Source organism: Carassius auratus, chromosome 31 (genome assembly GCF_003368295.1).
Source record: "Carassius auratus strain Wakin chromosome 31, ASM336829v1, whole genome shotgun sequence".
Lineage (NCBI taxonomy): Eukaryota > Metazoa > Chordata > Actinopteri > Cypriniformes > Cyprinidae > Carassius > Carassius auratus.
Window position 1 is genome coordinate 2,921,633 of NC_039273.1, and position 27,541 is coordinate 2,949,173.

At 37.5% G+C, this 27,541-nt stretch overlaps 1 protein-coding gene across 3 annotated transcripts; it reads left to right on the forward strand.

The window, feature by feature from the left end:
* Positions 1–26,365, forward strand: LOC113050213 (guanine nucleotide-binding protein G(I)/G(S)/G(T) subunit beta-1-like). Of its 3 annotated transcripts, none has more exons than XM_026212983.1 (11): positions 1–382; positions 14,133–14,235; positions 19,154–19,192; positions 19,330–19,436; positions 19,835–19,898; positions 20,580–20,742; positions 21,185–21,251; positions 21,919–22,120; positions 22,249–22,465; positions 23,351–23,494; positions 24,061–26,365. In XM_026212983.1, exons 2-10 carry the CDS (start codon positions 14,179–14,181, stop codon positions 23,455–23,457), a joined length of 1,023 nt encoding a protein of 340 aa, XP_026068768.1. In that variant the 5' UTR covers positions 1–382; positions 14,133–14,178; the 3' UTR covers positions 23,458–23,494; positions 24,061–26,365. The 3 variants fall into 3 exon arrangements, with proteins under 3 accessions (XP_026068768.1, XP_026068766.1, XP_026068767.1); XM_026212981.1 differs by having other exon boundaries at positions 2–382; positions 14,128–14,235; XM_026212982.1 differs by having other exon boundaries at positions 2–382; positions 14,128–14,235; positions 23,351–23,466.
* Positions 26,366–27,541: the final 1,176 nt, after the last annotated feature.

Genomic DNA, 27,541 nt, shown 5'->3' on the forward strand with positions numbered 1-27,541 from the left:
GGGTTTCCCAAAGCAGACTGCAGGGTCACCGCGCCCATCTCCGTCTGATGGCCGGATGAGAGGTGAACTAAACTGGAGAGAAGTGCTCCTTCAAGGAAGGCAACGGGAAGTGGCCACCGACGGACTAATTCGTTGACCAACGTCTGCAATCGGACATTTATGACAGCAGTTTTTCATTCGCAGTTGAGATCCCCCCCTCAAACAGGCTCATTTCCCGCCCGCTGGAGCGAGTTTTGTCGCTGTGGAAGTGGACTCGGTACTTCTCCCGCTGCTAGTTAGCGAGCTAGCTCGTCTAGTTCGTTGATGCGTGGATTTGACAGCTACACCATCGTATTTTTCGGTCAATGCCATATAAACAAAGGCCTTTTACGACTGAGAACAGGTATGGAACACTATATGCTTATTTCAAAGTGTGTGGAATTGGTGGTTTCGTTTAAAACGGAAGAATATGTTGAATAAAAAGCTGGTCACCATAGAGAATGAAGGGGGGTGGGGTGAGGCGCAGGTAGCGGCTAGCCGACCGATTTACATGGACAACAATACCAGGCAAATTGACCAACAACGGTTCTTTTAAACAGTTATATACGTGTATGTTTTTCCAATGTGGATTTTTCGTGCATTTAATCGCTCAAATCGTTATTAAAGCGTGAATGGAGTCGGCCGATTTCACTGGAGGCCGTTTTGGGCGAGCCCGCTTGCTAGCATCTAAAAACGGCGTTAAGTTACCTCAGAAATTAAACCGATAAAGGATTGTGCGAACTCGGTCGTGTGGTGCTAAGGGTTAATTTAAAAGTATTGAATGTTGAGCAAGGGTGATGAAGGTTTTGGTTGAGAGGCTGATCTGTAAGCTAACTGGCTAATTACAGGAGCTTCTGTTGGCAAAATATTCGGCTTTTCGAGCCAGCTAACGTTAGGCCTTCCTCTGTGTTACAGAATCGAGGATTTCTGCTCACCAAATGCTGGTTGAGACATTGCCTTGTACTAGATGTGAATATTGATTGAATTGCAGTCGGTAAATAAAAATTATGGTCATTTATTTCTTCACCCAATTGTGTATTAAAGTCTCCTACCGCAATTCTAGTGTGTGCGAGTTATATGTAACGTTATATATTAAACTTACGTCCAAATAGATTTATTATGAGTCCAAATGGCTTCACATGAATCCCGGTGTGCATTTAAGCGACTTGGTGTGTAAGTGTTAGTCTTTATTGCATTAAGTTTGCGCTGCTGCTTTTTAACAAGACTTTAAACAACATAATTGGATTTCCTTAACTATTCCTAATTCTCTATTTAAAAGGCCAGATACAAATGTACACCGCCTTCCCTCCCGACATCTCAGTGATGATCCACTACGATCCTCCCTTTTGGGGATGTTTAATACATGTTAAATGTGTTTTCTCCGGTGATTCCGGACAGCATTTATCAAAATAATACAGCAAAAGCGCTGCGGTTCTTCAGATACGCGAAATGAATGGAGCCTGATGGCTTTTATTATCGCTGTTGGAATATTTTAAGAACGGGCGAGTAGCTCAGTATTGAGGTCACTATTAAGGGATTGGTCGGGGGAATATAGGCTATGGGATAAATGTGTTACTGCGCCCTCTTTTATCCCCCTAACGTTACCGATCGAGTTTGCCTTTCTCTTCGCTGGCATTTAGATAAACGGACACCGTTCATGAATAAATAAACGGAATCAATGAATTCTTCAATGTGGGGCCCAAGAACAAGATGGCGTCCGCCGTCTCTCTCCGGCTTCCCTCTCCGCACTCACATCAGCATGCCGTTCATTTAACCCGCTGAACCGGCGAGGAAACGCACCATTCCGCTGTAAACACGGCTATTTGTTTTAAAAATGAGCCCTGGTAAATATCCCGATGCAAAAGTTGATGCATTTTTAGATCTTTACGCGACTAGTGCACTACAGCTGCGCGCCTGTCAGCATACTCGAAATGAATTGTGAAATAATCGCGTATCGAGTATTATTTCGAGTGTGTTGTGACGTAATTGTACAGAAATGAAACTCTTTTTTGTTTCTAACTTGTGCTATTCAGTGCTCTGGACTTCTGCTGGTGTTTTATTTGTAGATTTCTATATTAAATTGCACATAACGCTCACGATAGCATGTGGTGTTTAAGCAATGCGAATTTGTAAGGTTTATTCATTTAAAACGAAAGTAAAATGGTGATGCACTGCAAATATTGAATTTGTAGTTGTGGAAGCCACGCAAACATCCTGCTTTTTGTCCTTCCGAGTTGATTCCCTTAAGTTGATATTCATTTGTTGTATTTATCATATTCAATGTTCCTTTTTAATTTACTAACGCATTACTTGTAATCCATATGCATTTGCATGTTGGAAGTCCTTCTGATTGAGTTGTGTGTGATCTACATTGTTTGCAGAACAATTTTTAATTGAATACACACTGATTTATTTTTGTAATTGTGGGTAACCTAAAAGCATGAGTTTGATTCCCATTGGATGCCTCAGAAGCTGAGAAGTGGAGGGTTGTGATGGTAAAATTGACTTCTGTTCAGATAATGGAGTTTCTGAATATCCTTTTTAAAATTTCATGTTGACACCCATTTGTCATTCAGTTGTTGAGATTGTTAATAGAAAATCATTCTATTTCTTTCTCCTAATTCTGGTTTGAAGCATTTTTCTAGTTTTCATGGTGTTTCATGTGACGTGGCCTGAAACAACTTAATTTGGTCTTTTCTGTAATAAAACATTTACATTTATGCATTTAGCAGACACTTTTATCTATAATAAAGTTCAGTGATTGGTTGATTTCAGAATGCAAGCTCTTTTAACAGTCTCACAAATTCTTCGACTGCAAGCCCAGCTCCGGACAGCTGTTTTTCCGTGAGTGACACTGAGAGGGATTACAGATTTACTGTACATGGATTTTAGCTTTTAGGATTACAGGCTTGGATAGTGATAGTGCTGGTTACTGTCTTTCCTGTGATCCAGCTTTAGCAATATGCATTTTATTTTACTTCTGTTAATGCCTAATAAAATCTGAATCATCCTCCAACAGTTGGAGTAATTTATGTTGACAGAATAAAGTTCTGTTCGGAGATCAGTGGCGATGTGCGTTACCATGTAAAACATTTTTAGAGTGTTTGGATCATTTACAAAGGTTTTTGTGAAATAAATGTTTTCTCAAAGGATCTAAGAAAGATTTGCCCTAAAGTGACCTGCAAATACGCAGTCTGTGGCACCTTTAGGCCATTTCTTACAGCTCTCTTTTTGTCCTGCAGTCAGCTGACTCTGATCAAGTGTTTGTTGAGAGGGTGAGATTGAGCTCTGCTAGCACACATGTTGATGCCTTACTGCATTCGACTTTGCTTTGTGCTATCTTATACTCTGCTCTTTGACACAGAATATTCAGTATTTTTCCATAATGAAGTTTAATTCCAGCAGACAATAAGAGGTGAACCCTGCTCCTGGTGTGGGTTTGTAACTACATCATGTTTGTGTATATTGATGACAATATCAGTATCAGCCAATATTTGTTATCTTCCTTTTTAAATGATCAGCGTCATATTGTTAGCCCGGTATATCCAGGTTTTTTTCCATTGCTTGTTTTCAATGGAAAAAAATGTTATAAATGGTTAATAAATGGTCTGTTTATTTTGTTTGACTTTTTAAAGGTGATCTGCAATAGCATGATTAGGTCAATATTGTAAGATTTTAATATCGGTGTTTTGAAATATTCAAGTTTATTTTATTTTTTCACATATATTGGCAGGGTTTGGATTGATATTAAATGGCAATAATATTAATTTTCTTATTCCCCAAATCAAGCAGTGATTTGGGGAAATCACATTTATATGCATAAAAAAAAGATATCTATTTTTAATATGGATAGTATTTCGGGTTTTGACCAAAAAAAAAAACAGTAATCGCAATCCATATCCAACAAACTTGACATATTGGTGCCTCTCTCATAGTATTCATGTTGGGTTGAGTAGTTGTGCTGTACTGAATGTGAGATAAGGGACTTACCTTTTGTAACCATGTCATTTTGATCAGCAAGATTAGAGGACTTAGGCGTATTGTCTTGATGCAGGCCCATTTAAGAGGTCAGCCTATCAGGAAGAAGCAAGTATATAGGAAAGGATAAGATGTTCACCAAGAGAAACATTTTCTGGCTGTCAAACACAAGGAGCCTTGTGCAAGCCACGCAAGGTAAGAAATTCAGAGTAACCGGAAACTTCAAGGAATTTTTAAAGGTCTTGGCCATGTGACAGTGAATCTGGTATCTCAGGAATTTCTAAGCAAGTAGCAGGAAGTTACTTGCAATGTGCTTGTCATCATCAACATACTTTTTTAAATATCTTCTCTGTTAGACCATATCCATAGTCATTTTGAGTTGTGTGTTTTCTTATCTTCTGCCTTTCTTTATCAGTTTTTGAGATATGTTTGCTATGCGTGTAACTTCCCAAATGTTCTTTAATCGTTTGATCATGCAAGAAACCCTACATGTGACGCTTAATTCTTTCTAGGGGTGACCCTGAATAGTCAACGATTTGATGCGTGATATATCGGTCGGCCGATATATTGGGCCGATGTTTGTCATTTTTTAATATATTGGCATCGGCCGATATGTGTGTTTAGTAGCACCGATTTAAAGTCAGGCACGTCGGCGGGCAGCCCCGTGTTATTGGCGCGGTGGAAAGTGCTGCTGCTGCCACTGCATGTGAAGCACCCCAAGCCAAAACTTTTGGAAGATTCAACAACAGACCTGGGAAATAAGAGTAGTCAGAGAATTTCACTCTGTAAATGGGGTGGAGAAGTTGGCAGCTCTCACAAACACTGCAGCGTGATTGAGTGCTCCGTTACTCCGCCCCGCTCACAGACAGCACCGCGCTCCGAGAGACAGCTGTCCTGGAGCTGTCCAGAACGGTGAATAACATTTGTCCCGAAGCATGGTTTGATGCAGACAATAACCAGTTTTCCATCCAACTCATTTGTATTTAGGGATGTCAACATTTGATAATTTCCATGATCAATCGTCGTTTAACGATCAAGTGATAACCTTAATTCTGCAAAATGCGTCTGCAGCAGTATTATTATTATTATGTGCAAAAGCCACTTGGAAAAAAAGCTTTCTCACACGAGATAAAGGGGTTTTAGTCTGAATAGAATGCTAGTAGCAGGACTGTAAAATGAATAAATGTGATTATGATCATTTGATAAAACGAAGAGAGTGCGCCATCCGTTTAAGATTATTTTACTTTGACCGTTTCCCGTCAAGGAGACCTCTGAATGCGCCTCTTTAAATGGTTTCATGGTGCTCGTTTTTCATGTATTTTAAAACGCAGTGTTTTCAAATGACACTATAGTAGTGGTGCAACGGATCATCATTGATCCGTGATCCGTTCGGATCAATATCTTCGGTTCGGCACACACGTGACCCGTGGATTGAATTATGAAAAAAAAAAAAAAAAAAAAGTTGCGCATGTTCAGTCCACACTCAGTGGTAATGCGGAGCGGAGGAGCTTAAACGCCCCGCGCATTTAGGCTTTCCTGTCAGATATAATGATGAAGGAAACAAGTGAAAAGATTGTGCCAGATCTTTATGAACAGGAGAAGAAAAAAGTTGTGGATGAACTATCCCAAGCATCCCCTGTTGTGCTCAGGGGATTGAGAGCTATGTGACGATAACTGCTTACTTCATCACAGCAGACTGAGAGATGAGAAGTCGGGGTATTATGTTATAAAGAAGATATTATGCCAGTTTATTTCATATATTTTAATTTAATAATTTAATGTTAATAAAAAAAAAGACAAAACGTATGTTTATTTGTCTTGGCCTTTTTTTTGCTGATCCGAAAAATGATCCGATCCATACGAGGACGAGCGAGCGCAGGTTTGACGAGATGTATTTGGAGGTTATTGCTCACCTCTCGTTCTGCACATATCCAAATGTTTCCATATTCGCAGTGTATCTGAATGTTAAACTATAATATATATATATATATATATATATATATATATATATATATATTTAATGTAAACTAGACGGAACAAATCATCCTCTTCACATGAGCAAAAACGTCCTTGGCATAACAGCAGAGTGGACCGGTATACGGTGTATTTAAACTGATCATTGTAACTTTTTAAATGTTTGGTTGACTGTACTTTATTTTGATAATGAACAGACTGCGATGTAAGTTCGAAATTAGAATGCACTTTAGATGTTCAACGGTTCTATGTAGTAACAGCTGCTCTATGTGAAGCACCTGGTGGAATTTACCACTGATTAGAGAACCTGCTTTACTGACGAGATGCGCATAACGATCAGACGATCGTGATCGGAGCACCCCTAGTCCTATTTGGTGAACTGGTTTAACTGGTTCACTAAGAAGAACCGGTTAAATCGATCGATTCATTCACGAACCAGACATCACTTGTACAAAGGGAAGATAAATTGATATGTAGTCTATTAAATATGTGCGTTAGTTTAATGAGCATTTTCTTAGAACAGTTGTAAACCTCAGTTGCGCTCTTGAAGATAGTTTTTGGCTGTAACTGAATGGAGGATGACAGACATCCGCAGCGATAGTTTATTTGAACTTGAATTTAATGACTTCAATATTAATCTCTACCTCACATTGAACTATGGAACAGCTTCAGAACATAAGAGATGCTCTTGATATGCATTGTGATGCAGCTCTTGTAAATTATCTTTTTTGTTCATTGTATGTCTTTTCAAAGCTTAAGTTACTTAACGTTTTTCTTTAGTTTTAATTTGCCTAACTATTGACCTGACCCTGTAGATGCCATAATATCACTGTCTCTCTCCTGCTGTCAGTATTTTATTTTTTATTTTTTTATTTTATTTTTTTATAAATGAGCATTTACACAGTTGGCTAGAGTAGAGCAGTGCTGATTGGGGAGAACGGAGGTGCGCTCACTCTATTGGTTAGTAACTCTGTCACTCAATGCTGCAGTCATGCATATGCTCTAGAACAGACTAATATCGCGTCCACATCGCAGGCTTTGCGATTAGCAAATTGCAATGTCTCATTTGTTGCCTTGCCCCCAAAACATGATTCGACTATCAGTAGAATATCTGCAAGATTAGAAAATTCTGATTCCACTATGAAAATCCCTAGTCTTCGATTAGCGTATCCATCTTGCTCATTCACGCAGCCAACTTTCACTTTTCAAGCTGGGAACCATTGATGTCACAATTAGGACATGGCATAATGCACAAGAGAGGAATGGCAATTACAGGAAATGGATCCAACCAAATTTTTAGTGCTCCATTTAGATTGCTCAACCACAGATATCTGGGCGTAAAGAGCATATGTGTGGCTTCTCTGTTATGTAGTGCTAATATCACTCAAAAGTATTGATCATTGCCTTATTGTCCACAGCTGATCCAAATCTTGTAATTATCATCATTTCTTCATCCTTTCTCCAATCAGCCCTTCCCAGGTGTTGTTGTTCTACTGGACAGTCTTTGCTCAAGCTTGAATCTTGAACGCTTGAATATTGTGCTTGTGCAAATTGTTTTGCAAATTGTCAAATTTTGATATTGGCCTAGAATAGTCAATTCACCCATTTATAGAACAACTCAAATAAATATAAGAATTTTGACCGATTAATACAGTCAGTTAAGCAGTTTAAAAAGTAATTTATTTATTTTTTTCAGTAATTTATCAAAATATTTAAAAGGTTTGCTGCATGGTTAAATTACGCTATGGGTTTAAAGTGTTTTTTCCATATGTTTGACAAACTGTAACAGGCTGCATTGTCAAGGTAGCAATGCTTAACTGTGTGCATGCATGTGGCGTCGGTGCAATCAATGAAAAAAATTTACCTAAACTCTGCATATGACGGCGCTGAGAGCTCTTGAAAACTCTCTTGTTCGTCATCATTGTGAACAGTTCTGTCTAATACGGATAATGTATGTCTAATAATCAGAACGATTAAACAAAGGAATTCATGTATACAGAAAGTTGAGTTGCTGTTATATTAGGCCTATTAGTAATAGACAAACATTATAATACTTTCCTGTTTGCCTTCAGCATCAATCAAATATGCATTTATATAATTTAAACAAATCTTTGAATGACTAATGAACATTTCATTTCACAAACCTTACAAACTTAGTCGAATCCAGCTGTGAGATCTTGTAACGTGTGCATTTTTATCCAGCATGATCACGTGTTGTCTGCAGGACAGTCAGTCCATGTGAATTGAATGCTTTAACTTTAAACTTGTGATTTCAAATTATGAAAGTGAAAGTCATGATATTTGCCAAGTATGGTAACCCATACTCGGAATTGGTTCTCTGCATTTAACCCATCCAAGTGCACACACACAGCAGTGGAAATGTGAACACATCATGAACACACACCTGGAGCAGTGGGCAGCTATATCCAGCGGCCTGGGGAGCAACTGGTGGTTCAGTGCTTTGCTTTAGCCATGGGTATTGAGGGTGGAAGAAAGCGCTGTTCATTAAAAAAAACATATCGGTTGACCACTTATATCCTGGATGTTGATCCAGTAACATGTTGTACTTGGTGAAATCATGCTCACCATACATATACTAGTCCCTCCAGAAAAACGTGATTATGCAATCGCCTGATTTAATGCATAATCAGCCAAAGGCCGCATATTTATGCGGGGTCGTATTTTTTCAAAGACGCCGATCTTTTGCCGCATAAATTGCTGATTTCTCAAAGCAAAATATGCGGGGCTAGCATGATTTCTGATCTCTGTATTTTCGTTGCAAAAAACTCACATATATATATGCGGAAAGTTGAAAAAAAATTGCGTTTACTTCACACAAGTAAAGCTCCATTTTCCCCCTGACCTTATGAAGTGACGTAATTTCGTTACGTGAACATCATCTGCAAACCCCGCATTGAAACCAGGGTGAAACTTGAAGCGCGCAAATCATTCTTATTTGCCAACAAAAATAAGCGCGAAGCAGTTTCCCGATTTGTTACATGACAGTGGAGCCAAATTACATTGCGAGAACTTGCGAAAACTGCGGTTTGATGAAATGGAGAAAAAACGGTGATTCCCCCAACACCCCCTTCTCTCTAGGCTACTAACACTGTTGTTGTTTCATTCGGAAGTTGATGCAACTTTACAGTTGTAAGATTGCACTTTTTTGTTACAGAACAGTACCAAGAACTTAGTTGTAATTATATTAGTAGTATGTAAAATAATTTACGTTGCAGTAAGAGATTGCAATTTAAATATTCTGTGATTTAGTATGCTCGCTTATCATAGGAAGTAATAAGAAATTACTTTTTACATTTAAGGTAGTAGCCTAGTGAGAAAAAAAAAAACAGTTTTTGCAAGTTCACGCAATTTCATAAAATTTCTGAAAATGTGCCGCAAAATCAAGGATTTTTGCCCGCAACAATCACAAAAAAAATCTGTGTTTTTCTGGAGGGACTGATATACACATATGTGTATTTGTATGGTGAGTGTGATTTCACCAAGTACAACATGTTCCTGGATCAACATCCCAATTTTTTGGACAATAATGTTGATCCAGGAACATGTCTTACTTGGCAAAATCACAGCGACTGCATATGTATGTGTGTGAGTAGTCTAGATTTATGTTTTTCTCCCGCTTTCAGAAGCATTGCAGGTGGGTGATGTGATATGAAGACCATGTGAATCTTCATGTTCTGTTTTTTGCTGCTTTTTGTGCATGTAAAATTAATCTGTGGGAAATTTTAGTATTTTTAATGGTTTACAGACTTATCCTTTCTATTTTAATTAAATTTTAATTTTAAAATAATGTTGTTGGTCAACGGTTAATAATTGGTTAACAAGCAAAATGAACATCCCTAATCAGTAGGGCTGAACGATATGGACAAAATTTCATATCTCAATTTTCATGCCAGATATCTCGATATCGATACGATATGACCACGTGTTCTTTTGCTAAGCACGACCTGCACAACACGTCACTCTGGTTTACATCGTCTTTTCTGAATCCAAAATACTTCCAAATTATGGAAGATGATTTATGTTTTGGCACCAAGTCAGATTCTGCACTGCCACCGGCCGCATTACCTCCCGCACTCATTTCTTTCTTTCTAATTTATCCGCTTTCTCTGTACAGTGTGCATAGATGTTGGAACATGGGGGGCTGGGGGGACGGCCAGAGACAGGCGCACTCAGAGCCAGTGCTGTCACTTTTGTGAAAAAATCATTTTCGATTTTTAAGACATAAGTGTTCATTGAATCGGTTGTAAAATCGATTTTCCATGTCTAAAAAAAAAAAAAAAAGGTTTCCTTTTTCAACGTCAAATAATGGACGAACGTAAAGAGAGCGCTGGAAATGCACAAGTCAGCAATATTTCTTATTTATTGGCATGAACTTTCATGAAGAATAACAAACGGCAACAGGAGTGCAACATTCTCAAAAATATATATGCAGAGGGGACGGCTGCCATAACAAAAGAAAAACATCACTGCAGGCTTCATTTATGATTTAGGCAATTCAAAAATCTCCAAGATTATTTTTTAATAATGATTCAATCCATTAACAAAAAAAAAAACTGTTCAAAAATGAAACTTTAAATTGACTTGAGAACAGGCCATGTGTGTTTTTTTTATTCAACGTATCCGGCACTAGGCAGGCATATTGTAATGCGCAAAAAGGCGCAAAAGAAGGCCATTACAGATTCGCAACTTTTCAGTGTTTTCAACCACATACTGTTTATTTTAGTTTTCAAACAAATAAATTCACTTAAGTACTAAAAAACAATACATTTAGAGTTTGTAAAATACACACTGATGTCTATGGAAGAGGTAATAATAATCCTTTCCATTATAATTCGACACGTTTTATTCATATCAGATACACATTGTGTAAGTAACTTCAGTTTTTACATATTCTATTCCCAGTTCACCAGCCACTTACTTTTAAGTATTTCGGGAGAAGTGGATGATTTCACGTGTTGTAAACATAGAGGTTGTAAATCCAACAGATCAGATTGTCTGAACTGCGTCTGCGGCACAAACTAACACGGCGGCACCCATCGCGCATACAGCTCAACTAAAGCGATCGTTATAAAGGTGTTTAAACAACAATATACTTCCACTTGCATGTATTTGACAATCGGAATATCAGATATTTCATGCCATAACTAACAGATTTGTGAATATTCTGAATAAAAGAGGAAAAATTATATAAAAGCAGATCATCATTCATTCAGCGCTGTTGCTGCTGCAGTGTGTCACGTTACAAGCAATGACGCGTCACCATGGAAAGGCGGCCCCCCCTCTCACAATATAGTTCCTACGTCCCTGGTAGTGTGTGCGCGCTGGCTTTAGCGCTGCAGTCAAGGGCACTCGTAAAACTGATGTTTGTTGTGACTGCCAGAGTTGTATGCAGGGCGAGCGCGGAGAGGGGAAATCTATATCGTTGCTTTTTTCTATATTAATATCTTGAAAGTTCATATCTAGATATAGATACGATAACGATATATCATTCAGCCCTACTAATCAGTAATATTTTGTATTTGAATAGACCATAAATGCAACTTGGCCTTGTCTGCTCAACCAAATCTTCCTTACTATATCTGTGGAGTAACAGCCCATTGCAGTGCACATGACCATGAATGTGCCACAGTTGTACATGTGTTAATCAGGGATGGAACAGTCACTGAAAAAAATGTAACCGCTCTGTTCTCTACACACGGTTCGGCATGTGCTGGGACAGCGGTTCAACTTAAATCTGTCAAAGCATCTGTAATATGGTTTGCTATAAATAACACGTTAAACAAATGCATGCGCATTCTGGCTTCCCAGACAAAAATTGTATTAAAAACCGTGGACAAATTATTCACTCTTTTTTCAATGCGAATGCCTTATGCTGGAATATGAGCAGTCATTTATTCCGTCATCACCCGGGTGCTGATAGCGCACAGGTGAGACTTGAACACACACGTTGATATGTTTAAACTAAACTCATTTAAGCTTTGTCAGTTTAAACATTTAAGTGGCAAAAGATGCAAGCTTGCATGCGCAGTGAGAAGATTTTTATAGTTTTTCCATAAACATAGCACATACTGAACTGTACCGAAACCTTGACTCTAAAACTGTGAAAAAGATGAACCGTTTCACTCCTAGTGTGAATTTGAAACTTTTGTTCATCATTGCATCTCCTACAGCATGTAGATCCTTTCCTTGCACTTCACGTTCCTTTAAAATGAATCCCATCTTTAGCTGCCTTTCTCCAGCGTTAGATGTATACACTCTGATGGCCCAGTAACACATCTGCCTTTATCAGCCGTTTGTCTGAGCGCATGAAGAATTTGGGTCAGCAGGATAGGTGCTGCTCTTCCAATCAGTGTCCCCGGTGTGTCTTAACTGGATTTGCCTTAAGGAGCTGAATCAAGCGTGTCCTAGGATTATGTCGATGACACTGTGGAGAGAGAGGTGTGAAAACACTGCTGTGGGCTAGGAACGCTAATAGGATGAGAGCTGGTCTAGAAGGACTTGCTGTTCGTCAGTCAAGTGTTTGCTCTAAATTTAAGATTAAATTGGACTATACATGTGCCGGTATTCTGTAATGTGATATATCACGGCAATGAATATTCACAATATTGTTATTGTGGACACTTCAAAATACCGTGAATAATTGTGTATGACAAATTATTCCGAATTTGGAATGCATTTTTGGGAATAGTTCACATCAACTGGTCAAAATGCATCACACCCCGTGTGCTGCTTAAGACAAGTGTGCCACTCTGATGTAAACAAGCACGCATGAGAAGCACATGGGGAACTCGTGAGAGACATTCACTCTCGGACATCAGATGGCGTTAAACTGCAGAAAATGACTTTATTTTCATTTTAATCTGGACTACTGCATGCTCTAGTTATTGTTTGAAAGTGTTTTACATTTTTATTGTACGTTCAAACTTTACAATAGGTCTTCATTAATTAAAATGAGTTCATTCATTAGTTAACACAAACTGCCAATTATAAATTCTTCTGAACATTCATTAGGTGTTCCGATATTTAATAACGCGTTAAAATTTAAAGTTGCAACTGTGTATAATATATGTATTTAATTTATTGTATTTAAATGTTCAGTTATTTTTGTTATAAGAAAAAATATCAAACCTGTGATACTGTAATTATGACTACTTATACCGTTATAATACCGTATACTGTCAACATGAAAATTGGATACCGGCATATCCCTAAAATGGACAGGCTTTAAGGGTTTCAGAGTGTGTCGGTTTATTTTTATAAAGGAATTGCTGCTTGGAATCAGCATTTCAGCCTGGAAACCAGACAAAGAATAGTTGCTTACTATGGACATTGAAATGACATTAAAAGGAAATAACTTGCTCCACATTTGAAACAACTGTCCTTTTGTTTTTTTTTTTGCTGATTTAATCAAGCTCATTTTTTTATTATTTTTTTCAGCCCCTCCCTTCAACCACATGACCCCATTGTTCGATGTAGTGCCCAGTTTTCATCCAATCAATTCCCAATAGAAAAAATAGAGTTCTGCCCTGCATCGTCATTTAAATATACTGCTTGTTTTTTTTTTTTTTTTTGGCATTTTATTTCCATAATGTGCCAAATTAAATTTTAGTCCGTTTTTTTTCGAGCTCTAATTTAGGATATTGTGTTTGTTTTTTTTTCCATTGCTGGTTATTTACATAATGAAAGGACAGAATCACAGCTCGCTCATTCCTTGCTGTTGTTGTTTTTGTACTTCTGCATTTTTCATTAAGGAGCAACAACTCATTTCACCACAAGAGGAAATGGTTCTTTGGTTGCTTTCAGTAGGTAATGCTGCGGGGTGGGATCTTGAATTTACAGCCTTGTGTATTGATAAACACTCTACTAGCGATCCATTAACAAATGTTACAAATGTACATGACATGGTAAATGCAAAGATTATTCCTCTTCTAGATGCAGCTAGTGTGCAATGTTAGTGCAAACAATATGGTTGTTTCTATATCTGATGCTGAGACCAGTTTACTTGTTTTAAAACCGTGAATAAGCACATTCAAATTCAAACTTGGTCTCAAGATGGCCAAATTTGTCTGTCATTTGAAGGGGGATAACATTGGATTCATAGCCTAAATGTCTTTTCTTTCTTTTTCTCTGCTGTTGATCAGAACGTGTCCCGGCAGTAGGAGTGAGGCTGAGCTTTAGAAGAGGAAAATGAGTGAACTGGACCAGTTACGCCAGGAGGCCGAGCAGCTGAAGAACCAGATCAGAGTGAGGACCTTTCTGATATCATACACAACTGCATTATACAGCATTTTAAGTTGGGTAGTTCACCCAAAAATGAAAATTGTAATTTACTTACCCTCTAGTTGTTCCAAACCTGTACATCTGACTTCTGCTGAAGACAAAAGATATTTTGAAAAAAAAAATTGGTAACCAAACTGTACCTGGTCTCCATAGATTTGCACTATATATATATATATATATATATATATATATATATATATATATATGTATATATATGTATGTATATATAATTATATATATTATTTATTTCATATTATGGGTGTCAACGATGGCCAGCAACTGTTCGGTTACCAACATTCTTCAAAGTATCATCTTTCATGTTCAGTCGAAGAAAGAAATTCATACAGGTCGGAACAACCTGGGAGTGAGTAAATGATGACAGAATTATCATTATTGGGTAAATTATCCTATTAAAGGGTTAGTTCACCCTAACATGAAAATTATGTCATTAATTACTCACTCATTTCGTTCCACACCCATAAGACCTTCGTTCATCTTCAGAACACAAATTAAGATATTTTTGATGACAGAATGCTGTCAGAGCGAGTAAAAGCCTAAATTATATCTTTCCGACCGTAACAAGCGATCGATTCAATTCAGAAAATTTGAACTAAACCGCTTGGTTCATATGGATTAGTTTTCCAATCTAACATATTTATATAGTATTTTATTAATTTTTTCACCACAAATGCTCATCTTGTCTAGCTCTGCGAGGCACATGGCGTACTCTGTCTGTTTACAACTGTTCAAGACAGGGTATTTCTTAAAACTCCGAACATTTTTTTTCCTACATCGTTATTTTACCTACTATTTTTATTTTGGGGGGGGGGGGGGGGGGGGTAAAAGGTATTTGACCCTCTTTGCACGTTCACTTTGTAAACTCTGGGTCTGTGCTTCTGCATTGATGTGGGATGATTTTGAAGTTGGAGGAGAAATGAATATATATATATATATATATATATATATATATATATATATATATATATATATATATATATATATATATATATATATATATATATATATATATATATAATATTTCGACATTTATAAATGAATTTACCCTCACAGCAAGGTGTTTGAGGAAGGGGAGGTTCAAGGTTTCCCATGCAAGTGGGCGGGCATAAATATGCTAATGTTTCATGTTGACGTGAACTTCAAACAGCTTAAGATTTTTTTTTTTTTTAATGAGTCGTTTTCATGAGTCAACATTTCTTTTGAAAGACAATAACTTTATACACTGCACTTTTAGATTTAAAACTTTGCATTATTTTTTCATTCACTTGGAGCTGTGTTACACATTGCATGAAAGGTAATTTAAAAAAATCCATAATAGGGCCACTTTAAAACTCCAGGTTGAAAAGAGTAAGTGTAGCCTCCGGTTGTTGCTGTGTTAAATTTCAACCACCAGAAAAAAACAAAAAGTTTGCGTTCATATTAATAGAGATTTTGACATGTCTGCTATATTTAAAATATCAGTTGTATTAAAACTAGACATATTTCCAATCAAGCTATTAAGTCCTATGAAGTATGTGCGTGTTTGTTTTTATTTTTTTTATTTTTTTTTAACCCGGTTTACTCGGTAGTCTCTTGTTACCCAGACGTATTTGCTTAAACAAAAGACATTTAAATACAGAGGGCGGTTATTTACATAATTCTACACTATGCAGGAAAAACATTTACTGTAACTGTTCTGTTCTTATTCCTCACTGAGTTCCAGAAAACATTTACACCCGATACTTCCTCCATGAAGCCGCTTTACATTTTATGTCGGCCTGAGATAATTTGACCAATTCTCAGTTCTTATGTTCTGAAATATCCTCATTTGTGACCCTGGAGCGCAAAACCAGTCATAAGTCGCTGGGGTATATTTGTAGCAATAGCCAAAATACATTGTGTGAGTCAAAATTATTGCTTTTTCTTGTATGCAAAAAATCATTAGAATATTAAGCAAAGATGTTCTGTGAAGATGTTTTGTACATTTCCTACCGTAAATATATTAAAACTTAATTTTTGTTTAGTAATATGCATTAAGAAATTAATTTGGACAAATCCAAAGGTGATTTTTCTAAATATTTAGATTGCACCCTCAGGGTCCAGGGCCACATTTGTCTAAAATCTTTGACCTTTTAGCCCTAATCAATCAAATCAATGATTAAATTAACCATAACAGGTCAATAATGCTACCAGTTAGATTACTCTGTTTGATTCCAGATTTTTATTCGTCACATACATGGTTATATGGAGAGCATATGACCAGCAGTGAAATGTACGTCAGGTCCACTTCATGGACAGTGCAATAATTAAAGAATATACAGGAGTGTACAAGAGAAGAATGTGCAAACAGGTTGTACAGCGTCTTTACATAGCAGCAATAGAGGAAAAAAAAGTAAATAAAAACAGAAATTGCCTGATCGCTTTCTGTGTGAACGCAATCAAAAACAAAACAGACAAGTATTTTGAAGGCAGATCAACGTTCACAATGAAACAATATGTGCAAACTGTAATGAAGCGGAGATCAGGTAGTTCCTCACTATCCACGCTGAAGCTGAAATCATTTGCTAGTTTAAAGGAACGTTAAATTGCCTAGCGTTTTCAACTCGGGACCTTTACGGGGGATGTGTGTGAACGCATGCACATATTCTGTGAAATCACTGTCGGTGTGAAAGGGGCAGAATCTAGCAACCCAGGAACAATTGCTGGGATACATTACCCGTGTATTTTCCAGAATTGAAGTGTGAAAGGGGCTGTTTTTTTTGCCACCATGCTATGGAAGCGCTTACCAGATGGCAGCAAAGTGAAAAGACAGTTACCAGGGTGGTTGGATACCTTAATGATTTGAACAGCTCTGCTTTTGCAGTGTTTGAGGTAGATGTCCTGTAGAGAGGGGAAAGCAGACCCTGAGATGCGCTCAGCTAAGCACACAACTCTCTGCAGGGCTTTGCATTCTTGACTGGAGCTGTTCCCATACCACAATGAGATACACTGAGTCAATACACTTTCTATAGCCCCTGAATAGAAAGCTTTCAGGATTGCTGGCGAAACCCTGAATTTTCTCATCTTGTTGCAGATGGTACAGTCTTTGCCTGGCTTTATTAACTTGAGTTTGAATGTGTGATGTCCAAGTCAGGTCCTCAGAGATGTTTACACCAAGGTACTTCAAGCTGCTCATCCTTTCCACAGGGGTCCTGAAGATCATAAGAGGAGAATAGGGCAGCTTCTGTATCTTCTTAATTTCACAATCAGATATTTAGTTTTAATAACATTCATAGAGAGACAATTGTCCTGGCACCATGATGTGAGTTTCTCTAACTCATCCAGGTATGCGGTCTCATTATTGTTGGAAATGAGGCCCAGATCCTCAGTATCATCAGCAAATTTGATAATAGATGTGGATCTGTGGTAAGACACGCAGTCATGTGTGTAGAGAGTAGGGATGGGCATGATTAATCGACGATCGATAATTGATCGTTAAGATTTTCCTCGATCATGTTAATTTGTTATCGATTAATCTAAAGCATTTTTTTTAATCTAATGCAGGTTGCGTTGCGTAGTGCGAGTCTTCAAGCAATTAAATGAATTTCACTGTGTGGCAGCAATTAAATATTTTACCACCATGGGGCAATATTTGACACCCTACTCGGTTATCTGTGATCTTCCGTTTTGATTTCAAAGAATAATCATGAAGATGTCACGGCGAAGTGTGGCGTGGGACCATTTTGATTTAAAAAGCGAACTAGTTAACTGCAAACATTGCGATACCGTGTTTAAGTACAACACGGCCACGGCTCAAATGATGTACCTGTGCATCCCGGCAAATTTTCATGAGGCTCTGTCTACAGTCTTTGTCTCCGCTGGTCGTCATGTACAAACATTTCATTAAAATGAACCGTAACTCCGTGAATACTCAACGAAGAGACATGAGAGAGATATCTATAGAAAGCCTGGAATGTCTACTTTTAAACTAAACAAGTGCTTCCGAAAAACAAATATTCTGAGATAAAGTAATCCATATGAAAACAACGCAATGTCTGTTTTTCATATCTTCCTTCATTATATTTAATGTGACCACGCCCCCGCGCTGAACGCGCTATTCAGATTCAAACTGAATCGCGCGCTTGAATACGCCCACACAGAAGAAAAGGCAGCGAGGCTGTTCTTCAAGTTTTTATTTTATTTTACTGTTTGCTTCGCGATGAGAGGACTAAGACATTATTCACCCCAAAAAGATGTGATGTGGTTGATGATTTGAGAAATGGATTTCCTCAGAAAAAAGAATGAAGCACTTTATTCAGACTCAAAACGCATATATGCGTTAATCGACTCGAAAGGGTTAAGAACGCCTGCTAGCAGCTGCAGGTTCCGCTGCTTTAGAGCACTGCATATGCACGCGGATATATGTTCGGTTTGCCTGAACGTAGTTTAACTGTCTGCCACAAGTTGATCTTGTAATAAAGGTCTCACCGAGGAAAAACACGCTGTATTTTTGTATTCATTGCATTTTTTTATTATAAAAATTAAATAATTATAAAAATATTAATGATTAATCGATAGTCGATCGTTAATTCTCCCGACGATCTACTAAGAAAATTTAATCAAATGCCCATCCCTAGTAGAGAGAGTAGAGCAGACGTTCAGGGTGATGGAGTTGGAGGAGAACTGGCCTACTTTCACCACTTGAGGTTTACCAGTGAGGAAATCAAGAATCCAGTTGCAGAGTGAAGAATTCAGGCCGAGATCCATGAGTTTACAAGCTAGCTTGATGGGGACTACTGCATGGTTATTATATACTAAACATTAAATGTTTTGTATATTCCATAATCATGAAATAATGCCTCGTTCCACAGCATCTAAACTTTTCTCCTTTTCTTTATTTTCCTAGGATGCAAGGAAAGCTTGTGCAGATGCTACACTATCACAGGTAAGAAACAGTTTTATTCAAATTTTCTGTTTAAATGTGTCAATTTAAGTAACAGTTATTTAAATCAATGGATTAATCTCTATAATTGATGCCATCTGTGTATATGTTTTTTTTTAAATTTGCATACTTGTTTTCAGATCACAGCCAACATCGACCCTGTTGGCCGAATCCAGATGCGCACAAGAAGAACACTGCGAGGACATCTGGCTAAAATCTACGCCATGCACTGGGGCACCGATTCCAGGTACAGAACAGCTTCATCACCTTATTTGCATGATGGCATGACCTTATTTTTAAGCCCTTTGAAAACATCCTTCTACATCAGGGTGAGATACACCGAGGGGTTTCCCTTACACGGTGGAGGTGGACAGGTTCATGGCTCATGTGGTGGCCACTGCATGCTATCCCTATTGAATTGAATCATGTTCTTTTATTGTGTTTGTGTAGGTGGTGAGCGATGGTTATATGTAGGTGTTATGACTAAGCATGTTGTTACTATTATAGCCACAGCCAAGAAAAATCCATACCATTTTTGTGCCGAATGGTGCTGGGAATAGTTTGAGATTGTTCTGGGAGACAATCCTCCTGATTGTAGTTGTGTAAACCGCACTCGCTCACCTGTGGACCTTGTTTTCTGTTCAGGCTGCTCGTCAGTGCCTCCCAGGATGGAAAACTCATTATTTGGGACAGTTATACCACAAATAAGGTATTATATCTGTCATTCTTTTCTTGAATTTTGATTTCATATAAAACCTTTCACTAGCACAGGATGAGTTTTAGCAAGTTGCACCTCTTTTCTGGGGTGGAATTAATTTTTACCTTTTTATGGCCTTTTTTTTTTTTTTTTTTTTAATGTGCATTACCATTTGAGTAAAATTCTTATTTAAATCAGTCAAACCACAGAAACCACACATTTTCTAATTCTTATTATAATGGTTTTGTTAACTTTTTTTTGTTTTTGTTTTTTTTGGGGTTTTTTTTAAAATGTGCATTATACATCTTAAAAATATGACCATACATTCATCTTAATAATCAACCACATAAAAAAAAAAAAATGGAAATATATATTTGTTCAGTGAACTCCTGTTTATTTTCTTGAATTAATTCAGACCAAGCATCACTATTACTTGGGAAAATAAAAAAGCAAAACAACAACTGTTAAACCTAGTAACTAGTTGTGAGGATGTTGCAGGAAGGGCATGACTAAAATCTCAAATGCTCAAAAAAAGTTGCAAGCAAGTTCCTGATCTTTGCATGGACATGTTTTGCCCTAACAGGAGCCAGTATAGACCCTCTGATGATCAGCTATTTGAAATAGTTTCTGCTACAGATTTTTATTAGTTCCTGTGCTCTGTCTTTTCCTGAGCATTCATGTGTTGTGTTTCAGGTCCACGCCATTCCTCTGCGCTCCTCCTGGGTGATGACCTGTGCCTACGCTCCTTCAGGGAATTACGTTGCTTGTGGAGGCTTAGACAACATCTGCTCCATCTACAGCCTCAAGACTCGTGAGGGGAACGTGCGCGTCAGCCGTGAGCTGGCCGGACACACAGGTACAGGACGTGTCCTTCGCAGACACAAACACACACACACTCTCTCTCTCTCTCTCGGATCTTGGCTCTTGTGAATATACACAAGGGTCTGTGTTTTGCAAACCTGTTATTACAGCATGAAACTGCACTGGGGTTTTCTGCACCCTCTTTAATGTATCTCATCTGATCGACTTTAATGGCAGCATCAGCGATTACGTAATGCACTCTCACTAAATCAAGAGAAAAATAGGAAAATATATTTTTATATTAATTTAATTTTTTTGCTACTTTGTGGTATCTATTTTAATGACATAAGCCGTAAGACAGCAGTGTAAATAATCCTCCACACAATGACACATTGTTCATTCACAGATTACTTCGATATTAAGTGTAATAGATTTCTTAAGATTTTGAGAAGTAATATTGGTTTGGAATCATGTATTAAACTTCCTCCCCTCTTCAGGATACCTCTCTTGCTGCCGCTTCCTTGATGACAACCAGATTGTGACAAGTTCTGGCGACACCACCTGGTGAGTGTGAGGAACTGCGTCCCAGCGACCCAACGCTTGGACATCTCCGATACTAAAGCTTACATCTGAAGTTAGGACCAGATTATGCTGTCAATGCCTAGAGGAATATTTGTATTTTTCAGTCAGGAAGCAGATTATGCATTTAAAAAAAATTATTAATTAAAAGGTCATATGCTTCGTATTTGTTATATTATGTCTGTATTCTCCTATAAAAAATGGCCCTTCTATAAAATCAACTTTCAGGAAATTACATCTTTTGAACCATTTCTACAACATTATGGGGAAGACAAAAAATAATTTCTTCCCACTTTTTTATTTTTCAAGACAATTTACCTGCCACCTTGTGCTTAAGAAAAATGGATCTTAATTTGTGTGAATAACTAATATTATCTAAAATTATTACATTTAAAAATACATTGTTGCTTTGTTTTAACCATTGAAACTTCCTGTAAAAATGTACTATAAAAAAATGTAATAAGCGATACAAGAATAAGCAGTATTTAATTTAGATATTTAATTATTGTTGTTATAAATGTTGACATGATCATATTTTCCAGCTCTTATTTGCAGCTCTGAGAAATGTTGCAGTTCACTTCTTAAGGCATTTTGATTCCTCAGTTATGTGTCTGTGTTTTGAAGCATCTGAATGTTGTGATCTGTCCCGCAGTGCTCTCTGGGACATAGAGACCGGTCAGCAGACGACCACGTTCGCAGGTCACACCGGTGATGTGATGAGTCTATCCCTGGCTCCAGACACCAGGCTGTTCGTGTCAGGAGCCTGCGATGCCTCCGCCAAACTCTGGGACGTCCGTGAGGGCATGTGCAGACAGACCTTCACTGGCCACGAGTCGGACATCAACGCCATCTGTGTGAGTATTCCTACCTAATTCTAATTAGCAACTGTATAGATTAAAACTTAATTAGGCATTTTTTTTAATATGCGCTATAGTGCATGTAATTTCTAGAAGTATTGAAAGAGCCCATATTCCCCCCACAGTTCTTCCCCAATGGAAACGCGTTTGCGACTGGCTCTGACGATGCCACCTGCCGGCTCTTTGACCTGCGCGCTGACCAGGAGCTCATGGTCTACTCTCACGACAACATCATCTGCGGCATAACCTCCGTGGCCTTCTCGAAGAGCGGCCGCCTGTTGCTCGCCGGCTACGATGACTTCAACTGCAACGTGTGGGATGCCCTCAAGGCTGACCGCGCTGGTGAGATACACACACACACGCACGCACACACAGATGGCTGCAAACATATGCTACTAATAGTGCTCTAGTGACTGCCCTGAAAGCAAACAAACCAACCAACCATACGACACACACACAGTGCTGTTGTTTTACATATGGTTCAGTGCTTGCATTATAACATGCCACATGTTTGTCTCTTTTGCATACACCAACCTGCACAGAGTAAGAGGTCTGTTGAGAAAAAATGCACATTTTAAAGCCTTTATAATGTTGAAATATTACTTTTTAAGTCTTCAAATGAGTTGAAATGCACACTGCTATTTAGTGGGTTGCATGCACTAAATTGAGTAAAAAGCTTTTCTGTTCCCAGTGTTATTAGTGTATGCATACAGTACAATGCTGGCCACGTTTCAGCTCATTTGAAGATTGAAAACATTAGTTGAACATTGTAACGGCTTTAAAATTGGATTTGTTTATTAACAGACTTGGCTTAAATATTACGTTTCCAATAAGTTGCATGGTTAGATCTTTTTTTTTTTTTTTTTTTTAAACTAACGTGCAATTTTCACTCAGAAATTGCTAGTAAATTTTATGTAATTACAGAGAAGTAAAGAAAGTAACATTTAATTATTCATGACATTTTGGAGAAGACTAAACCGAATGGTAAGATCTTGTAAAATGTACCACAATATTCTGTTTTATTTGAGACTTTGACCATGTAAAAGCAAAACTTTAAGTTCATCACTATTGCAAAAACTCTTTTTCACAAAAAATTTTCACTCAGCCACTTTTACATTTAAAAGGTATGTAACATTTGAAAGTAGGAAAAACTGAAATAGTATTTTCTTGTCGAGCATAAAATGTTCAATAAAACATTGTGATTTACTGAGGTTTGGACTCTTTCAGGTGTGCTGGCCGGCCATGACAACCGAGTAAGCTGTCTGGGTGTAACTGATGATGGTATGGCAGTGGCTACAGGGTCCTGGGACAGCTTCCTCAAGATCTGGAACTGAACGCTGAAGGTGCTTTCAATACAACATGTCCGATACAGTAAGAGTCAGCCTCTTCCAGCACAGCCTAATGTCAAACAAGAGATACTTTGTGTGTTTTACCCGCCATGTAAATCTATCCTCGTGTCACCTCCTGCTATTTTTGGATAGACTTTAGTAAAGATCAGAGGGCTGACCTGTAATGGCCAGCTCTTTTGCAACTTTATAGTTCTAGAGAATATACCTGTGATAGCTGATATAGTGCTATATTATGAACAGTCAATCGATCATAATGTTATATTGTTATTATTTTAGTTTCAGATTTACTTTGAAACTATTTTCCCTCAAGAATTGATAGTAAAGTTTTACAAATACAAGGAAACTGCAAAGAACAAGCAGAAAAACTAAATACTTCAGTAGTTTTCAACCTTGCCATTTTAATTATTTAAATTCAAAAATATATTTTTCCAACCATTTATGCCTAAATGAGTTTAGTTTTTTCAGTGTACCTTCTTGCAATATAATAGTAATTTGTGCATTTATCATGCAAGTTTATATGGAGTTACTAAATAAGTAATTCTCTGAATATCTGCTTTATCGTTTTCATCTCTTTTTATCTGTCCGCAGATATCATTTGAACTCCAAAGTTGACTGGAAGACCATTCCAACTTTAGAATGTTAAATTTCACAACATCGTCAACAACAAAACACCTTCTAAAACTGACTGACACCACCATGAAAAGAAATAAAACTTCTAAGGGAATACAATGCCTTTCCTACACCAAGAAGAGCACAATTTGTTTTATCACCCAGCTTAAAAAAGAAAAAGAAAAAAAAAACAAGAAGAATTCCTGTGGTATTAAATGAATAACTTGCATTCCCTCTCGGACCATTCTGTGTCACCCTGTAAGAGAAAACACAAAACACTATCATCCCACGCTTGTGTATCATGTGTCTAGAAAGCAAATGTTGGAGTGTAATTGTACAAATTATTTAACTCTTATTTTTTCTTCTTCTTCTTTTGTTCCTTTTATCTGATAGTCCATCTTCTAGATCTTTTTCCCGCCTGTTTTATCTGTTTAGATGATATGTTTCAGATTAGTAAAACTTTTAATCCTGTTATAAAACCATGTGAAAACAAGAAGAGTCATGTAAAATGCTGAAACTAGACCAGGATGGAAGAGCAGCTTTTTTGACCATGCCAATCATGTGTTTTGTTTTATTTGTTCTTTTCGTGTGCACTAGGTTGCTCTAGAGGTTGTGTAGTTTTCATGAGCTTGCCTCGAGCGAGAGGTAAAGTTCACGCGCCCTCTTGTGAAAGCTTAATATTCATATTTTGGGCGTCCCCCAAACAACGTTCACCTCTGATCTGTTCCGATTGTTAACATCGCTGGGTTATTGCCGATCACCGGCTAATAAGAACAGCCTTAGCTTTCTACAAAATGTAATCCTGATCTGTGCATTAGTTAACTTTCAGTGTGCATCCTGGTCCTTTGTCATTAAAGAAAAAAAGAAAATGCCATATCTCTTTGAAATACTTTGCCATTTCTGAGTACGAGGTACTCGCTTCATTTATCTACGAATGGCTGTTGTAAATATGGGTATCCGACTTGCACGCGAATGCAGCATTATATCCTAGCTAATGTTTCTTTCCAGTCTCGTCACAGCTTTGTTTGCACAATAAGAAACTTGACTAACGTTTTAAGCGTTAACTAACCAAGCACATGCTGTTAATCACATTGAATGCTAATTTTAATGTAGAAAATGCACAAAAAAAAGTAAAAAAAAAGAAAAAACTTACCAAAAAAAAAAATACAATCCTCTCTTTCATTGGATTTAAAACGGTTCAAACTAACCCCTTAGCTTATCTTCTGGTTTTACGTTTATACGTTCCTTTTGAGCTTTTGGCTTCAAGTCCGAATTTTGGGATTGTTTTGGTTGGCGGGTGTTAGGGAGGTCGGGTGGGGAATGTTTAGTTTTTTTTAGTTTTTTTTCAGTGGTGTCGGGATGGGTGTTTAGAAAAACGAAACCTTTTTCTTTCTTTTTAGCCCAGTTCCAGAGAGAGAACAGATAGCCCTGTCTGTGCTTGGAAATACAGTTACTACTATGTGAATGAAATGTTGTACAAATCAGTGTCTGAAAATAATGATAATTCTGAATTTTTTTTTTTTTTAAGTTAAGTGTTTTATTTCATCTGCCATGAATTAACGTAGTCGCATGCTGTAGAATTTGCTTAAACAGGAGCTGATGTCTTTAGGCCCACTTACCTCCACCGGGACGGCGAAACCGATATGAAATTGTTGATTCCAGATGTTTAAGACATGCTGTGCATACATCCTTTACTTTTACTGGCGAAGCTATGCACCAATGTGAGAAATCACGAAGGAGATACGACACATATTTCCTGCAGACGACCTGTAAATCATGGCCATGCCTCCTGAAATTTTCCCAAATTAAATGACAGTTGCGAAAAGTCCCGTTCGAGATGCTCGAAAAGCCGCGAGTTTTCTAAATCAAAATGTTCGATCTGAGAATCGCGAGAAATTCTGTCTTTTCTTTAAACGTTTTTAAATTGCATCTGACATGGCAGTCTTCTGTTCTTTTTCCACTATAAACAGATGCACTTTCTTTAATAGTTGTGACTTTTTTTATTATTATTATTATGGTTTGTTTTTTTCTTTCTCTGCGATAATGTACAATAATTGTGATGTATTTGTGTGTGCTGCCACCAGTAAAGATTAATTACAGTTCAATTAAAATGGATTCCCCTTATTTTCTCTCTTCATTAATAACTGTAGATCTCAGCACTCCCTATCTCACCTTTTGTATTTAAGTTCAGTCTGTTGGTGTACCACAGAAAGCTGGATGCAACATAGATACTATATTAAAATGTACTGTTATTTAAGATGTAATAAAACAAGTTTGAGATGTCTCTGATGTGCTGATGTTTTGCTAGAGAGTTTGCTACAGCAGACAGTAACTGTAATAAAAGAGCTTTTTTAAGGTCTGCTCAGTCTGAATTAGCAGTTACTCATTCTTCAGACTTCCTGGAGTAAATGATGCCACTATCATTTGATATTTGGGTATGTTTCCAGTCTAATGTTTGCTGGCCTTTACTAGAAATGAGTTCAGGTAGACATTTCCTCATCGAGTCATAATAATCTTTTATGAATAACTTTTTATCAGTTTTCCAGGCTGCTGGGAAACTCGAGATATCTGAAAAGTTTTTTCTGGGGAAAAAAAAAAAAACTTTAAATGTTTGCACTTTTGCTACAGTTACTTCGTATACAATTTGAAAGTTCTGGAAACTAAGGTCTAATAAACATTATTGGTCAACAACAGCAAACAAAGTGTGTACTATTTACCCAAAAGCCAAAGAAAACAACGAAAAACACAAACTGTTAACATGGCTGTATAAACAAAGTTTGTTCCAATGAAAACATCACTATTGTGTCCAACAAGAAGTTCTTCTGTAGTGCGCTTGACTGAATAAAGACTTATTAGGTTGATATGCACGAGGCTCCTTTTTTGGTAGCCTTCAAAACAGACTTGGTCTCTGTAAGTGGCCATTACTGTTCTTAAGAATAACATTTCTAAATAAACCAGCTGTCGAGAAGGCTGTTCATCTCAGCAGGTCCTGGACTTGCACTGGAAATGGAGATGGTGTCATGATTACTGTTCTACGTCTATTATTAACCCTTTGTAATCAGAGTTTGATTCATGGTGTTGATTGTGATCTGGGCCTTTGTGATAATTCACCGAAAAGTGACAATTGACTAAAATAAGATTCCTCTGTTCATAATATTGCTTTGAAATTGAATATTTTGAATTTTGAACATTGCAGACAAGTTGAAAAGGACAACTCGTCTGAATCGGGAGGGAAATATGCACAGATCAAACACCATTTACATGCCCAAACAAATCTGTTGGTGGAATTTAATGTGAGAGGACAACGGGATGGGTTTTACACTGGAGGAAGCATTATCATCTATGGACTCATATTTTAGTTTAACATTAAGATATTCTTGATGGATTTGTTTCTTATAAAAATGCAGCTTTCGCCTCACAAGATATTAATTGATGGACTGGAGTTGTCTGGATTATTGTA